Here is a 17,311-nt window from a genome sequence, read left to right on the forward strand (position 1 = left end):
TCCTTTAGAATAGCAGGTCCACCCTGAGTTTCTCAAATCTGTCACTTCAGAATAAGATCTGTGGAATGGAATAATGGGTCTAATACAAAATGGTCAAGATGACTCCATGTCAGTGTCTTCTCTAGGACTTTCCTGAGTTCACCCATGGGTTATCTGTCATCCAGAGCAGTGACCTTAACTTACTTGTTTCTGGAAGACTGCTAGTTTGGCACTGGGGGCAAGAGATCTGGATTTTTGTGACTGTTTTCTAAAGTTTATATTACTTGTAAATATATTATTTATATTTTTATATTTATATTATATTTTATATTTATATTATTTATATTACTTCTTAGTAATAACCTCCCCAGGAAAAACTCCTGGCAAAACAGTGGAAATACTCATTGCTTCTCCCACAGTGGACTTTCTCCCAAATCCTGAGTCTTGCACATTTATTTTGGTGCCTCCGGGCTAAAGGTATGTAGTGCCCTCACTAAGATCAACCAGAAGAGAGAGACACTGATCAAAGCATCTTCATGAGATCATTTCATTGACAGAATGTCAAAGCTGTAGCACATACAATCAACCAATGGTCTTTACTGAGCACTCTTTCTGCACAGAGCACTGTATGAAATGCCTGGGAGAGTATACTACAATAGAATTATTTGGCAGGATCTCTGCTCTCAAGGGGCTTAGTTTAATGGGAAAGGAAATGAAAGATCAGAATAACATCGATCAGGGATTGGACCAAAGGAATAATAATAATAATGTTGGTATTTGTTAAGCACTTACTATGTTCAGAGCACTGTTCTAAGGGCTGGGGTAAATACAGGGTAATCAGGTTGTCCCACAGGAGGCTGAGTCTTAATCCCCATTTTTCTTACTCCCCATTTTACAGATGAGGTAACTGAGGCCCAGAGAAGTTAAGTGGTTTGCCCAAAGTCACACAGCTGAGAAGTGGCAGAGCCGGGATTCAAACACATGACCTCTGACTCCCAAGCCCGTGCTCTTTCCACTGAGCCACCCTGCTTCTCCTAAATCATTCCTCAGAGTGTCAGGAATTGTTGGCCCTTAACAATTAAAGTGTAAGCTTCTAGAGGGCAGGAACCATATCTTCTACTTCTATTGTAGAGGTCTAGGCACCTAGTACTGCTTTCTGCACCTAGTAAGTCAATAATGATCATCTATTAATCAATCAGTGGAATTTATGAAGCACTTACTTTGGGTAGAGCACTGTAATAAGTGCTTGGGAGTTGGTAGGCATAATCTACACCTTCAAAGACCTTAGAGTCTAGTGAGATCAATCAATGGTATTTATTCCGTGCTTACTGTGTGTAGAGCACAGTCCTAAGCACTTGGAAGAGGACAATGCAACAGAGTTGATAGACACGTTCCCTGCCCAGGTCGAGCATACGTTCCAGAGGATGATGACAAATTCCCAACAATGAAGATAACTGTCCTTTTACTGCTTGTATTCCACTTAGAGGAACATCACTATTTCGGGAAGAGAAAGGAAGATCCACTTGGCCTTCAGCCAGACCACTAAATTCCTGCTTCAACTGGTGAAAGCAAAACAGCAATTAAGATTGCGGCCACGTCCCTAAAGAGCTGAAATCCATCATGGGGGCCCTTACCCGGGTGCTGGCCTGCACACTCATAGTCTTGCTCTGCTGCCTGGCAGATGGTGGCCTCATCAAGAAGATCATCCGGCACAAGCGGCAGAGCGGGGAAAATATCACGATGTCAGAGGACAGTGAGCCAGTGGTGTTTAACCACATCTATAACATCAAGTTGCCTGTAGGATCTCACTGCTCAGTGGACCTGGACGCCCCCAGTGGGGACAAGAACCTGGTCTCGGAGGACGAGCCAGGGAACCACTTCCAGGAGCACACCATGAATCAGGAGAACCAGATTGTCTTCACTCATCGCATCAACATCCCCCGGCGGGCCTGTGGCTGCGCCGCAGCCCCCGACATCAAGGATCTGCTGAGCAGACTGGAGGAGCTGGAGGGGCTGGTGTCCTCCTTGAGAGAGCTGTGTGCCACTGGGGCAGGCTGTCGACCACAGCCCGCAGAAGGTATGTGTGGACTCAGCCTGCAGCCCGGGGCCACGGGGATAGGCTTCCTTGGCTGGGTCCCATCTTAAAGTGGGCGGGAGGGGGAACCCCTAGAAGCGTGGAGCACCCACTTCACACACTCAGCAAACCCTGGTATGAAGGACGTGAGGGTGGCTACTCTGCTCTATGGTACATTCCCAAGCACTTAGTACATTGCTCTGCACACGGGATGTGCTCAATAAATACCATCGATTGATTGATTGGAAAAGTGGCAGGAGAGGTCTTCCTCTCCCTGAAGTGCCCTCCTTTTCCCATGTGGAGCTCACAATCTTAACTCCCATTTTAAAGATGAGGTAAGGGCTTACTATGTTACAAGCCCAGTATTAAGTCAGGAGCAGACACAGAATAATCACATCAGACACTGTGCTAGTCCCACAGTCAAAGAAGAAGGGATATTTAATCCCCAATTTGGAGATAAGGAAACAAAGAGAAGTTAAGTAACTTGCACAGTGTCACACAGCAGGCAAGTAGAAGAGCTGGGATTAGAAATGGGAATAGAATTAGGATGGGACCCATGTCCCCAGACCCACTAGGCCACACTACTTCCCACAGAGCTTTTAGGTCTGCATATTGAGCTTGGGGAGGATTACATAATTCTTTAGAGAATCAGCCATGAAAATATGCGCTGATCCACTGTTCCAGAGCTTTAAGATCAGAATGGGGCTAATATAAATTAAGCAAGGGCCCTGTAACAGGACGCTTAAAAGGAGTCAGATGCAGCCCACCTTCCATTTCTCTTCCCTTTTGTTTCTGGATTTTATGAGAAGCCTTATCCTAAGTGATCTTAGAATGTGTTTATTGCCAGCAGGTATCTGGGTTCTCTCAACCTAGTAACATGGGATTGGTAGAAGGCAAGGAGGATAGCTAAGGGACAAAAAAGGTAGCTTTGTAAAGATTAGTGAGACTAACCTAATTTGAGGAGGGAAATGCAGAGGACATAGCTGGATACAATTTTTATGACATGAAATTTAGTTGCATTTAGGATAGAAAGATAATACCTTTCATGGCCTATGCTCTTTCAAAACTATTTGGCAAGATGGACTAAAACAACCACCTGAAGTTTCCATAAAATGTAATTCTGGGTCATTTCTACCAACAAAATGCAAACATTTCCTTTGCATGCCAACTATTTGCCAAGCCTCTTTAATAATTATGGTACTTTTAAAGTGTTAACTGCATGCCAAGCATAGTGCTAAGCACTGGAGTAGATACAAAATAATCAAGTTGGACACAGTCCCTGTCCAACACTGGGCTCACTCTCTTAATCTCCATATTTTACAGATGAGGTTACTGAAGCATAGAGAAGTCAAGTGACTTGCCCAAGGTCACCCAGCAGCCTCTTTAGTGGGCTACAATTCAGCAGGATAAATGTAAAAAAAAATGTTGTTTTGACTCATCTCAAAAATCAGAAGCATAAATCCATGTATTTCCCAGGATTGAAATTACATATTTGAATCATTGATACGAAAGAGACTTCAGTAACATCTGCATGCTCTTGTTTACAGAATATTTTAATATGAGGTCCTGGTTCCAAGGGTTGTGGTCTGAGCCAGGACCCAGAACACAGGAAGGGCCCTTCACATGTATTTTTAAATGGCTCATGATAAAGGATAATTGTGCTCTTGCCCTCAAAAAGCTAGGCTAAGACTAGGCAAGGCAGTTATTCAGTCAACAGCAATGTGTACAGATACAGTAATTACAAGGGTGATTTGAATGTGAAGGAGGAAGTCAGTGATTATGCTGCCTGGTTGAGAAATGCGGAATGTAAATTGAGGAATTGATGAAAACAGCGATATAATGTTGGTCCTATTGCACAATCTATCAATTAATCAGTGGTATTTATAGAGTGCTTACTATGTGCAGATCACTGTATTAAGTGCTTGGGAGAGTGCAATATTCTACAGAGTTGGCAGACTTTCTCTGCCCACCTCGAGCTTTCCCAAAACAGAATTCAAGATGAATCCTGGTAATGCCTCCTTGAAAGTTTGAGAGCCTTTCCCAGTTGCACTGAGTTGGGAGAGGGACCAGAGGACCTCATTGCTCAATCATCCAATCAGATATGGGCCACGAGACCACGAGTTGGGTGTGAAGGGTGTTGTTTCTTGTGCTGACCAGGTCGCCTAGACACAACACCTTTCTGCAATGGCCGGGGAAACTACAGCACAGAAAGCTGCGGCTGCATCTGTGAGTTGGGCTGGAAGGGCCCCAACTGCTCAGAGCCGGACTGCGTCGGCAACTGCAACAACAGAGGCCAGTGCATCAACGGGCAGTGCATCTGCGATGACGGCTTCATGGGCGAAGACTGCAGTCAGCCCGCCTGCCCCAATGACTGCAACGATCAGGGAAAATGCATCAGCGGGGTCTGTGTGTGCTTCGATGGGTACACCGGCCCAGACTGTAACGAGGAGGTCTGTCCCCTGCCCTGCAGCGAGCACGGTAGGTGCGTGAATGGACAGTGCGTGTGTCATGAGGGCTTCTCCGGGGAGGACTGCCAGGAGCCTCTGTGCCTCAACAACTGCTACAACCGTGGGCGCTGCGTGGAGAACGAGTGCGTGTGTGATGAGGGCTTCACGGGTGACGACTGCAGCGAGTTGATCTGCCCCAATGACTGCTACGACCGGGGCCGCTGCATCAACGGGACCTGCTTCTGCGAGAAAGGATTTACAGGAGAAGACTGTGGCCAGCGCATGTGCCCCAACGACTGTAACCGGCACGGCCGCTGCGAGGAAGGGCAGTGTGTCTGTGATGACGGGTTCACGGGGGATGACTGCAATGAAAGGAGGTGCCCTGGGGACTGCAGCGACCACGGCCGCTGCATCCATGGGCAGTGTGTGTGTAACGAGGGCTACACTGGGGAGGACTGCAGTGCCCTGAGATGCCTCAATGACTGCAACAACCACGGACGCTGCATAGCCGGAAAGTGCGTATGCGAGCCGGGCTTCGTGGGGCACGACTGCGGGGACATGCAGTGCCCCGGGGACTGTCACCAGCATGGACGCTGCGTGAACGGAATGTGCGTATGTGATGAGGGGTACATGGGTGAGGACTGCCACGATCAGAGGTGCCCCAAAGACTGCCACGGCCGGGGCCGCTGTGCCGATGGCAAGTGCGTGTGTGATGAAGGGTTTGCCGGAGAAGACTGTGGAGAGCTGAGTTGCCCGAACGACTGCCATCAGCAGGGGCGCTGTGTGAATGGCCAGTGTGTGTGCCACGAGGGCTTCGAGGGCAAGGACTGCAAAGACCCCAGGTGTCCCCACGACTGCCACCACCAGGGACACTGTGTCCACGGCCAGTGTGTCTGCCATGACGGGTTCCAGGGTGTCGACTGCCGGGAACGGTCCTGCCTGAATGACTGCAGCCACCACGGCCAGTGCGTTGATGGTCACTGTGTCTGCAACGACGGTTATATGGGTGAAGACTGCTCAGAAGGTAGGTTTCCTAGCCTGGTAGCCTTCAGATCAGGAAAGAGGAAAGGATGGGACTTTGTTTCGGGGGGACAGCAGCATGATGGTCCCAGAGGAAAGAGGCATTATTTCAGAATAACCCAATGGGAAGACTTTAAGTTCCCAAATGGTGTTACAGCTGGTTTCCTTTCCTGTTCACGGAATCCTTTTCCTTCTGCTTTCATCTCCCTCAGGTCCCAGATTCTGCATTTAATCTTCAGGTTTCCCTCTCCAGATAGGTCTGTGCCCTTCCACAAGATGAACAGCCTGCTAAGTGAGAAAGGCTTGAAAGGTTGTTGTGGGTCCTTGTTTAATTGCCAGTCCAAGAGCATCGGGTGGAGGAAACTTGCTGGGTGAAGCTGGCTGCTCCAGGGAACGTCTACCTGATGGAGCCTCTGTTTCTTACTCTTGGCAGTATCCCCTCCCAAGGACCTGATTGTCACTGAAGTGACAGAACAGACTGTCAACTTAGCGTGGGACAATGAGATGAAGGTCACGGAATATCTCATCACCTACACCCCCACGCACATGGATGGTTTGGAGATGAAGTTTAGGGTGCCTGGAGATCAGACCTCCACCACCATCCGGGAGCTGGAGCCTGGCGTGGAATATTTCATCCGGGTCTTTGCCATCCTTGAGAACAAGCAGAGCATTCCGGTTAGCGCCAGGGTGGCCACATGTGAGTGCAAAGAATTGTTCTAATAAAAATTATAAGAATAATGAAGGTATTTTTCAAGTGCATACCATTTGTCGAGCACTGTTCTAAGAGCTGGGTTAGACACAGGCTAATCAGGTTGCACATAGGCCCTGGCCCCTATGGGGTTCAGAGTTTTAATCCCTGTTTTACAGATGAGGTAACTGAAGTGCAGAAAGGTGAAATGACTTGCTGGAGGTCACGCCGCAGGAAAGTGGGGAAGCTGGAATTAGAACCCATGTCCTTCTCACTCTAAGGCCCATGCTGTATCCACTAGGCAGCTCTGCTAGCCTGGGTTCATAATACCTAGATGGAACTGAGAGAGAGCAGCTTTCATTCTGAGAAATCAAAGTAATGAGTCCTTTCCTTCTAGTCTCTAGAAGCTCCTAGACTCTAGAAGCAGCATGGACCTTGTGGAAGGAGCATGGGCCTGGGAATCACTGGGCCATTTTTTTTTTAATAATATTTGTTAAGTTCCTACTCTGTGCCAGACACCGTACTAAATCCTGGGGTAGATACAAGGTAATCAGGTTGAACACAATCATCATCCCCATTTTACACATTAGGTAAGTGAGGTACAGATAAATTAAAAGACTTACCCAAGGTCACTCAGCGGACAGATGGTCCACCTGGGTTCTACTCCTGGCTCTACCATGTGCTTGCTGAATATGACCTTGGGGAAGTCACCTTCTCCATTCATCAATTTCCTCAACTGTAAAATGGGATTAATTCTTGTTCTTCCTCTCCCTTAAACAAGTGGGCCCCTTGTGGAACAAGAACTGTGTTCAACTCAATTATCTTGATTCTACCACAGTGTTTGGCACATAGTAAGGGTTTAACAAACACCACAAGTATTATTAGTTTAGTCCTCTCTCCTTTGGGAGTCAATTAATTAATGGTATTTATTGAGTGCTTACTATTTGCAGAGTATTGTATTAAGAGCTTGGGAGAGTACAGTACAACAGAATTAGCAGACACGATCCCTGCCCATAACAAGTTTACAGTCTGGGGAAGGACCAGGGTGGTGGGGGTTAGTGGGGAGGAGGCATAAGGCAGAGATTTGGACAATTACCTATCTTATCAAACACACAGTACTGCCAGAGTGAGGCAGGGATAGTTGGGGGGAGGCAAAGAGGGGCATCAGGTCAATTTAGTTATTCAAGAACTCACTGGCATGCAGGGGCAGCTGCATCTTCTGCATTAATAGCTCCCTGCTTGCCCCAGGGAAAGGGCATTTTGTAACTTGGTATTATTTGTATTCCTCTCTAACTGCTCATTTACAATGATCAAAAAGCAGAATTTCTCCTTTTCTTGACACTTTGGGTTGGATCCTCACAGAGCTTTTCAGCCCATTCCCAGCTCATTTGCAAACTCAAGCGTTTTAGCCCAGAAATCCTGGTGACCATCACTGCCACATAGCTTTCTGGTCACCTTTAGGTGGAGAAGAGGAGTTAGCTCCAGGGGGCAGGACAAAGAAGGGAAGGGAGGGAGTGGAAGGCCCAGAAGGTGGGGGGGGGGGGAGAGTAGAGAAAAATCAATCAATCCATTAATGGTATTTAATCTCTTGGGAGAGTAAAATAGAATTGATAGACACATTCTCCACCCATAAGGATCTTACAGTCTAGAGGAAGACTATTAGATTAAAAACAGGAGCAAGGAAATTAGAGGAGGAAGGAAAAGAGAGGGAAAGAGGGAGGGGCTGTGCTGTCATCCAGAGAGTCCCAGTGAAAGGACTGAGTCCACAGCTGCCAGGCCTGGTCTCTCGCCACAGCCTGGCAACTCTTTGCTTCTGTCCAGAAATACCCTGGGAGCTTGAGAGGAAGCGTTTCCTCTCTTCCACCCTTGGGGCCTGACCGACAATAGTGAATCATCAATTCATCACAACTCTAAGCTCTGGTAGATTGTTTCGGTTTAAGAACACCTCCAGCACTTTCAGCTTATCCTGCCAAATTTGAGCTCTAAAGCAAATCAAAACCTGCCAGTGGCTCCTAGTTTGCCCCAAACATTGGAACAACACAAGCTACATCCTTAGTGTTGCAATATCTTGATAGGTTACTGGGGCAAATCTACATATAGGAAATCCTCAGTGTTCAAGTTGAATTACTCTCTGTGCTCGACTGCATTCCTGTTCACACAATGGAATTCTTTTATTACTAGTTTGCTGTCCAAGAAGGTTGCTGTGAGAGGCAGTGTGGCCTAGTGGAAAGAGAACGGCCCTGAGAGTCAGAAGGACCTGGGTTCTAAAACCAGCTCCAGCCCTTTGTCTGCAGTGTGACCTTGGGCTAGTCACTTCACTTCTCTTCATCTCAGTTATCTCATCTATAAAATGGGCATTAAGGCTCTGAGTCCTGTGTGAGACATGGACTCTGCCCAACCTGATTAGTTTGTATCAAGCCTAGCACTATCTACAGAACCTGGCACATAGTAAGCGGAGGAACTGCATTTTTTTTCTTTTATGGTACTTATTAAGAACTTACTTTGTGCCAAGCACTGTACTGGGCCTAGGGGTAGATACAAGATAATTAGGTTGGACACAGTGCCTATCTGGGAGTCATGTCTAAGAAGGATGGAATATGATTTAATCCCCATTTTATAGCTGAGGAAAATGAGGCACAGAGAAGTTGGGTGACTTTTTTCAAGGTCACACAGCAGGCAGGAGTTGGGGCTGGGACCCAACAAAGCCAGGTTTTTTGACTCCCAAGCCCATGATCTTTGCACTAGGCCACACTGGATTGTTATTTCAGTTCCTTTTCTAACTTTCTAACTTGAGTATATATGTACGAAATGGAGTCACTGCTGTCCTTGGATAACATTAGAGACAGGTAACAGCATGTTCTCTCCTGGGCAATGAAACCTGCCTTCTAACTCTGGAACATCAACACAGAATGGATCCGTGGCAGACAGTACCTCATGGTGCCTGCCTGTGCTAGGAAAGCCTGCCACTTCTAGAGTTTGGTAAAGTGGTTCATTGTTTAGCCGCCAACATTTCACCCTCCCCTGGCTCTGTTTTTTTCCACCCTCGTATTCTCCCCTCAATTCCACTGTCAGACAGCTCATGGTTGCATGTTTCACCTCTTCTCCCCAGATCTTCCAGCTCCGGAAGGCTTAAAGTTCAAATCAGTTAAAGAAACTTCTGTGGAAGTGGAGTGGGACCCTCTGGATATCGCCTTTGAAAAGTGGGAAATCATCTTCAGGAACATGGTAAGGGCAGGGTGTGGCCACAAGGAGAATCTGGCTTGGATCTAACAGAATCTTCAAGGATTGACCAGGATTTTTGCTTTGGAATTTTTTTTTTGTTGTGGGGAAGCAGGGAGAAATGCAACCAACTAGTGCATTCTGGGTGATTAGCTGACTGGGTGAGCAGAGGCGGTTATTCCCCTTGGGCCATTAGATGGTCAACTGAGTGGTTTTAGGCTCTCCAAAACTCCAATAACTTTGTCCCAAAAATGTTGGAATATTACAACTGCTCTGGCTAAGGTTTGGGGTTCAGAACAGACCTTTGGAATGGCTGGTGAATCCTGGAGCACAAGCTCTACACTTTAGGGCTACCTACCTCAGAAGTACTTGGAAATTTAGCATCCCCCGAAACCTCTTGCTTTAATAGCCCAGGTGTCTTAGTGCTAGGGAGGGAGTGAATAAGGGAGAAAAAAAGAGAGGGATGGGGCTTACTCTGAGGCTCAAGACCAAGATGTTCCTCCTCTGGATGTCAAGTCAGGTAATCACTTGAAGTTCCAGAGATGAATTTATTGACCTTCTGAAAGAAGAGAGTCTGACTACAATAATAATAATCATAGTATTTATAAAGTACTTACAATGTGCCAAGCACTGTTCTAAGCACTGGGGTAGATAAAGGGTAATCAGGTTATCCCACATGTAAGCCCATTGTTCGGTAGGGATTGTCTGTATTTGTTGCTGAACTGTACTTTCCAAGTGCTTAGTACAGTGCTCTGCACACAGTAAACACTCACTAAATACGATTGAATGAATGAATGGGGCTCACAGTTTAATCCTCATTTTACAGATGAGGTAACTGAGGCACAGAGAAGTTAAGTGCTTGCCCAAGGTCACACAGCAGGCAAATGGCAGAGCTGGGATTAGAATCCATGTTCTCTGACTCCCAAGCCCATGCTCTTTCATTTAAGTCAGGTGTACAATCTCTTTCATGAGAAGGCTCCAAACATTCAATCAATCGATGGCATTTACTGAGCACTTACTATGTGCTGAGCACTGTACTAAGCATTTGGGAGACTACAATAGACTTGGTAGACACTGTCCTTATTATTAAATGCCCTAGTCTGTCAATACATTCTACCCAGGCATTTTGTCCAATCTATTGTTCTGCCCCCTTGTTACACACCATAATGGATGTATGGGGAGCGACAAAAGAGACTGCAAGGTACAGTCCAATTCAATTGGCCTCATCCTACTCTAAAGGCACATAGGCCAGCCCCACATCCAAATGGTGATTTCTTCAAACTCAGGAGAAAATTAAGGTTGTTCATTAGTCTGGGGGGTGAAGGGGCCCCTTTCAAATCACACCCTCACCCTGAACCCTCTGTATTTCAGAACAAAGATGATGGGGAAGAGATCACCAGGAGTTTAAGAAGACCAGAGACGACCTACCAGCAAACAGGTCTGGCTCCCGGCCAGGAGTACGAGATCTCCCTGCATATCGTGAAGAATAACACACGTGGACCTGGCCTCAAGAGGGTGACCACCACAAGTGAGTACCAGTTGGAGGTCCTGTCACTGGGCACCACCCGTCTAGGTGCTTCTCTAGGGGTCACTCATTCTGGAGATTCACTGAAAAAGTTTTGCAGATAAGTCATGAAATGTTGGTTAAGCTCATGCAGATGCTACTTGCATACACGTGGGCCCCTTTTGATTACTGTGGCATTCTGCATGATTGGCAACTGCTCCCTGAAATTGACCACCCATCAATCCGTACAGCAGCCCCTCATCAGCTGCTCTGCCAAGGTCAGAGATGGTTCATATTTAACCAATCTCCTCTGTGTCCAGAGGGTCTGGTTTGGTCAAGATCCATTTAACATCTCCATAATGGAGACAGTCCTCAGTTAAATGTGAACTTTCTCTTACTGGCCATCTGAGATCAACTGGAGACCATCTCTTGCTTTCCCTCCAGTACCTTAAGGTAATCATATTCATGCTTTGTATTTCTGTACCCAAGGATTGGATGCTCCCAGTCAGATAGAGGTGAAAGATGTCACGGACACCACCGCTCTGATCACTTGGTTCAAGCCTTTAGCTGAAATTGACACCATTGAGCTCTCATATGGCACTAAAGGTGTTCCTGGAGATGTTACCACCATAGAGTTCTCCAGCGATGAAAACCAGTATTCTATTGATAACCTGAAACCAGACACCGAATATGAGGTGTCACTCATCTCGAGACGAGGAGATATGACTCCAAGTAATCCAGCAAAAGAAACATTCACCACAGGTAACAGATGCTTCCATTTTGATGACTTGCATCCTGGGTCATTCCTTAACAGGATAGTATAACTGGGGTACTGGCTCATTTAAGAGGAAGTGGTCCCACTGGAAAAGCAAAAGTCAAAGACAGACTTCTTTGAGATGAAGTCTCCTAGTTCAGATTGGGGGTCTACTTGGCAGCTAGTGTTATCATTAAAATTCTCCTTTTCCCAACAAAATAAGGGGGATTTCATTAAGTAAGCATTAGAGGTAGAGTGGCTTAATGGAAGGATTATGGGCTTTGGAGTCAGAGGACTTGGGTTCAAATTCCAACTCCAACACTTTTCTGTTGCCTGACCTTGTGCAAGGCATTTAACTTCTCTGTGCCCCAGTTACCTCACTTGTAAAATAGGAATTTAGACTATGAGTCCTATGTGGGACAGGAACTGTGACAAAGCCAATTATTTTAGATCTTTCCCAGCACCTAGTACAGTGCCTGGCACATAGTATGTGGTTTACAAATTCCATTTAAAAAAAACAGTCATCCTGGGCTAGAACCCAAGTTCTTCACCTCAGAATGCCTCCTAGAGTTTGAATAAGGAAACTGCTTTTCCAGGTCTGGATGCCCCCAGGAATCTAAAACGGGTCTCCCAGACTGACAGTAGCATCACCTTGGAGTGGAAGAATGGGAAAGCTGACATTGACAATTACAGAATCAAATTTGCTCCTATCGCTGGAGGGGACCATGCCGAGCGGGATGTGCTGAAGAGCAAGCAACCTACAACCAGAGTCACACTCACAGGTGGGTTTGCACTCTGGCCAAGTCACACCTCAGCATCAGCCCTGGGGATTCAGAAATAAATTCAAGATTCCTGAGAAATTGGAAACCTTGGTTTTGGGGCTAGGTTTTCCTGCAAGTCTACTCTTTACTGAGCCCTCTGCTCCTAAAAAATGTTTTCCAAGGAAGGGATGATAACAACTCTTTCCCAGCTCAGATTGAGTTTTCATTCTTCCACCTTGTCTCTTAGATTTAAGACCCGGAACTGAATACGGTATTGGAGTGACTGCAGTCAAGAATGACAAAGAAAGTAACCCTGCCACCATTAATGCTGCTACTGGTAAGAACTATGTTTCTATTGAGGAACTGAAGCAAACTGTTTAAAGGAGACCAAAATAAATTTAGAAGCATCACCAAGATCAATCCATCATATTTACTGAGAGCCTACTGGGTGCAGAGCACTGTACTTAGCACTTGTGGGAGAGGACAACAGAGAACAAGTGTACATAGTCTCTGCCCTCAGTCTACAGGGGAGACTGACAGGAATCCACCCTTCACAAATTGTCAGAGGAAGAGAACAAAGCATAATACAGTTGTTTATAGCACAACACATGGACAAAAAGAGGTACATTAATGTAAGTTGAGAAGATACATAAATGCTAAGGCAGCTCTTAAATAGATGTGACCTGGCACAGCAGAACTTAAATAGGCTATGCTTACTGGAGGAGATACTTATGTAGAAGGTCTATGAAAATAAGAAAAGTTGTGATCTGCTGAATTTGAAGAGGGAGGGAGCTCCAGGCATAAGGAAAGGTACAAGCAAAGTAATGGAGACAAAAGAGTTGAGAAGGCTACCTTGGGAAGAACAAAGAGTACGAGCTGGCATGCAGTAGGAGAAGATGGTGGATAAATAATAATGAGAGAGGTGATGGGGAAACTTAAAGCTCATGGTCAGGAGAAAATGAACCTAAGTAGAGAGGGCTTTGGGAATCCAGATTCCTGGGCTCTAATTTTAGCAGACCTTCTGATACGCTGTATGACCTTATCAAGTTACTTAATATTGTGGACTCCAGTACCTCCATCTGTAAAATGGGATCTGTATCTTCATTCATTCAATAGTATTTATTGAGTGCTAACTATGTGCAGAGCACTGTACTAAGCGCTTGGAATGTACAAATCAGGAACAGATAGAGACAAGTCCCTGCCCTCTGATGGGCTTACAATCTAATCTTCCTCTCCCACCCTCACAGATATGCTGTAAGGGGAGGTGAGATGTAGATATGAAAACTTTTTCAACATTTTGGAAAAACTGAGCACTTTAAATCTGTGAAATTATGTTATTAGGAAAATGCTACCTTACAAAACTGCTTTTTTAATTGCTAGGACTGATGAAGTAAAGGTACTGATGTACTTAGACACCAAAGGTGAATTTGAAGGCTCCTAGACTAGGGTTTGTCCTCCAAATCAGTAAGCGGCATTAGAGTTGGCTAGAACTGTCAGAAAAATGACTACAGATTAAGGGCGGGAGAGATTCCTCACATACCAATATGGTCCAAGGCATGATGCAGGCTCTTATTTCCTTTTAGATTTGGATGCCCCTAAAGAACTTCAGGTTTCAGAACATACCGAGACCTCCCTGTCTCTGCTGTGGAGAAGACCTCTGGCCAAATTTGACCGTTATCGCCTCACCTACAATTCCTCTTCTGGGAAACACCATGAAATGGAGTTGCCAGGGGGCACAAGTTCTTATGTTCTGAGAGGTCTGAATCCTGGCATCGACTATTCTATAAACCTGGTAGCTGAGAAAGGAAGACACAAGAGCAAGGCAGCTCGAGTGAAGGGTGCAACAGGTGAGTCACCTCCTTTGAAACAGGGGTGCTGAGTCAGTTGTCTTAGGGATGTCTCTGCAGGCTACCGTCCAGTCCATGGTGCTTGCATAATGGAGAGACTGCTCATTCATCCACAGGGTTGGCAATCTCTGTGATCTCTGGTCTCAAAGTTCTCTTTGCATTAGCTATTTGTGTTCTTTTTTAAAGAATACAAATATATAAAGGAGTGCTATTATTCCTCAGAGGTTGTAATGCTTCACAAGTTTTCTTTCCAGTTTTAATGTACTAATTTTGTTTAATAATCATTCTCATGTTTTTCTCTTTGCTGGTTTAGGAGAATCAAACATTAATAGTTTCTTTCGTGAAATAAGCGTGAGACAAGTACATTAACCTATCTGATTTTTTTTTTTTCCTTCATGGGTTCTCATTGCAGGCTGGTCTCTTTCCTCTTAAGGCATCAGTGCAGAGATATGCACAGACCTGATCGTAAAAAGACTTCTTCCTCCTTTACTCCTCTCCCATATAAGTTCAAAGATAGTGACTGGTTTTCCCAACTAAGCAAACAATGTTCCCTTTATGGTCTAATTATCTGAATGCTGGTAAACTAGGGGAGTAAAGGCTTAGACTGGCAATTAGGGTCCCAGAACCCAATGGATGACTCTATATTGACAAATCAAAAGGTGATGCTTGTGAAAACTGGAGAATTTGGACTTTTCCATGCAAACATTCAATAATTTTGTAAATGATCAACTGGGCTTGAATAGAAGAGTCATTTATTCCTATGTGTTTAAATAAGAAGAGAGTGGAAAAAATGCCGGCAGCAGGACAGAGGTCAAGAAGTTGGTGGCATTTAGATTGCAGCACCAGGCTTTGTCAAATACTATTGCAAAATCTGGTGGGAGGGGGTGGCAGGTGGTAAATGAGTGAGAATCTCCCCTCTGAGTAATTTCCTGAATTTTCAATCCTTTAGGGGCATGCCAGGGAGTATCTCAGTGTGCAGAGCCAGGGTGCTCCACCTAGCTACTGTTTTGACTCCTCCTATGCCCCGACTCTCCAAAAAAGAGAACATTCAAGTAGTCATCAATTTTGTTTGCATAGAATTTTTTGGTTCAACTAAAGAAGGTAGATGACGAGAGGCAGTGAAAATATAATGTGTATCAATAACAGGGATGAATGAAAAGATCGTCAATCACAACAGTTAAAACAATTTTGTTGAGGTTGAAGGTGCAAGAGCAGTTCTCTTCTACTTCTGACATTATAATTTTAGGTCCACTTAAGAATGCCTGCAGATATTTCTTCTTTAATAATCTACTTTTTAAAATACTTCTGATGTAACTGCACCTCTGTAGCCTTAAGGACTTGGAAACCATACCCTAGGTGATCTCCTCCTTCCAAGAGGAACGCCTCAGCTGTGCACTGGAAGATTCATATGGTCATGGCTTGGGGTCAAAATGGCTCTGCCTCAGGCCAAATGAATATGACACCCATTGGGTCCCAGAGAATAACTTTAGATTCAAGTCTAACAGGGAGCCCAGAGATTGAACTCTGACTGAGCTCTCACCATGAGTTCTGCAATCCTCGCAGTAGAATGATATAAAGTCTATAGTAATGGTGAGTTTTAATATTGGTTTCCTCAGCTATCAGTCCCTGTGAGTTGAGATGTCATGCCACAGTCAAGGTCATCCAAAGGGCCTCCTGATCAGTGGATGGGGAAGGATTCCATGAACCTGGGTCTAAACCTTCAGCTGACCCTCATGATTCACACCAAGAAACCAGAACACTCGAGGATATATAAGCTAACAAGTGGATTTCCCTCTGACAAGTGGAATTTATAGAAATTGTTGGTCTTGCAGAATACATCCAGTTTGGCCTTTCAGAATCCAGAGATGATAAAAAAAATATCAACAATGGCCCTCAGTTCTCTGGCACAGTGACTCTTTGGGTCAGACCATTCTCTCAGAGACATAATCATAGCTTGCTTTCACTAGCCTTGGGGTAGACCTGTCTAGGGAGTATGAGCCACTAGGCACTGCTACTCGATAGAAGTATTTCCACCTGTAAAGAGTGATATTCCTTTTTGGGTGGAAGAGGAGCCACAGAAGAGAAGTAACATCTGGGCTTGTGTGGTGACTTCCCCTGCCTTCACGACTATCCTCTCTAAGGATACAATCTTGTTCAATCTCAGCCTATTTTCATCCAGGCTGAACAGTCCTTGTCTCCTCCAACTCTCCTGATAAGGAAGCAGCTCCATTGGAGAGGAGAGGTAAAAGGGATAAGGAGAGCAGAAATATACACCCATTCACCCCCTCTTATGGCCCTTCTAAGGTTCTAGCCATGGATGAGGTCACTGGATGATTCCACTGCACCACCCTGGACTTGGGCCAAGGGCTGGACCTTTCATACCCTCATCAGAGCTGGAGCCCAAGGCCTTGGCCAGGACTTGCCTGGGAATTTCTGAGATTAACCTTCTTGAGGAAGAGCAGTCTTTGAGCAGAAAGTGTTTTTCAGCCTTTCCTACAGTGTAACTGAATCAAGAGATGCATTTGCAAAGCTCCAGGCGAGATGGACCCAGGTTCCTCTTAGGAGATAATTAGCCTGATTAGGGATACATTATTATTATTATTTTTATTATTATTATGAGAAAACTTAGATTCTCCAAAAGTCAAAATAAGAGCTGGAGAGGAGAAAGAACAAAGTATAAATAGGAATATATTTAATAATAATTAATAATTGAGATATTTATTAAGCATTTACTAGGTGCCAGGTACTCTACTAAGTGCTGGGAAGGATACATGCAAATCAGGTTGGACACAATCACTGTCCCACATGGGTCTCACTGTCTTAATTCACCCTTTATAGATGAGGTAACAGAAGCAGAGACAAGTAAAGTGACTTCCCCAAGGTCACACAGCAGACATGTAGCAGAGCTGAGTTTAGATCCCAGGTCTTTATGATTCCCAAGCCCATTCTCTATCCACTAGGCCACGCCACTCCTCTACAGATATAATATATAGATATAAAGAGAAAGATAATTATAGA

General features: G+C 45.2%; 1 protein-coding gene across 7 annotated transcripts in view; it reads left to right on the top strand.

Annotated features, from left to right (window-relative positions):
* TNC (tenascin C) overlaps nt 1-17,311 on the top strand; it is a 103,611-nt gene that overhangs the window by 25,190 nt on the left and 61,110 nt on the right. For 6 of the 7 annotated variants that reach the window (XM_029062582.2, XM_029062583.2, XM_029062584.1 and 3 more), the window contains exons 2-10: nt 1,464-2,056; nt 4,211-5,524; nt 5,954-6,217; nt 9,318-9,433; nt 10,799-10,955; nt 11,421-11,693; nt 12,282-12,467; nt 12,694-12,783; nt 14,030-14,293. In XM_029062582.2, the coding sequence (XP_028918415.1) occupies nt 1,600-2,056; nt 4,211-5,524; nt 5,954-6,217; nt 9,318-9,433; nt 10,799-10,955; nt 11,421-11,693; nt 12,282-12,467; nt 12,694-12,783; nt 14,030-14,293 (3,121 nt within the window). In that variant the 5' untranslated portion in view covers nt 1,464-1,599. The remainder of the gene's footprint in view (nt 1-1,463; nt 2,057-4,210; nt 5,525-5,953; nt 6,218-9,317; nt 9,434-10,798; nt 10,956-11,420; nt 11,694-12,281; nt 12,468-12,693; nt 12,784-14,029; nt 14,294-17,311) is intronic. The other variant, XM_029062587.1, reaches the window with a different exon arrangement.

The sequence above is a fragment of the Ornithorhynchus anatinus genome, chromosome 4, assembly GCF_004115215.2.
Source record: "Ornithorhynchus anatinus isolate Pmale09 chromosome 4, mOrnAna1.pri.v4, whole genome shotgun sequence".
Classification (NCBI taxonomy): Eukaryota; Metazoa; Chordata; class Mammalia; order Monotremata; family Ornithorhynchidae; genus Ornithorhynchus; species Ornithorhynchus anatinus.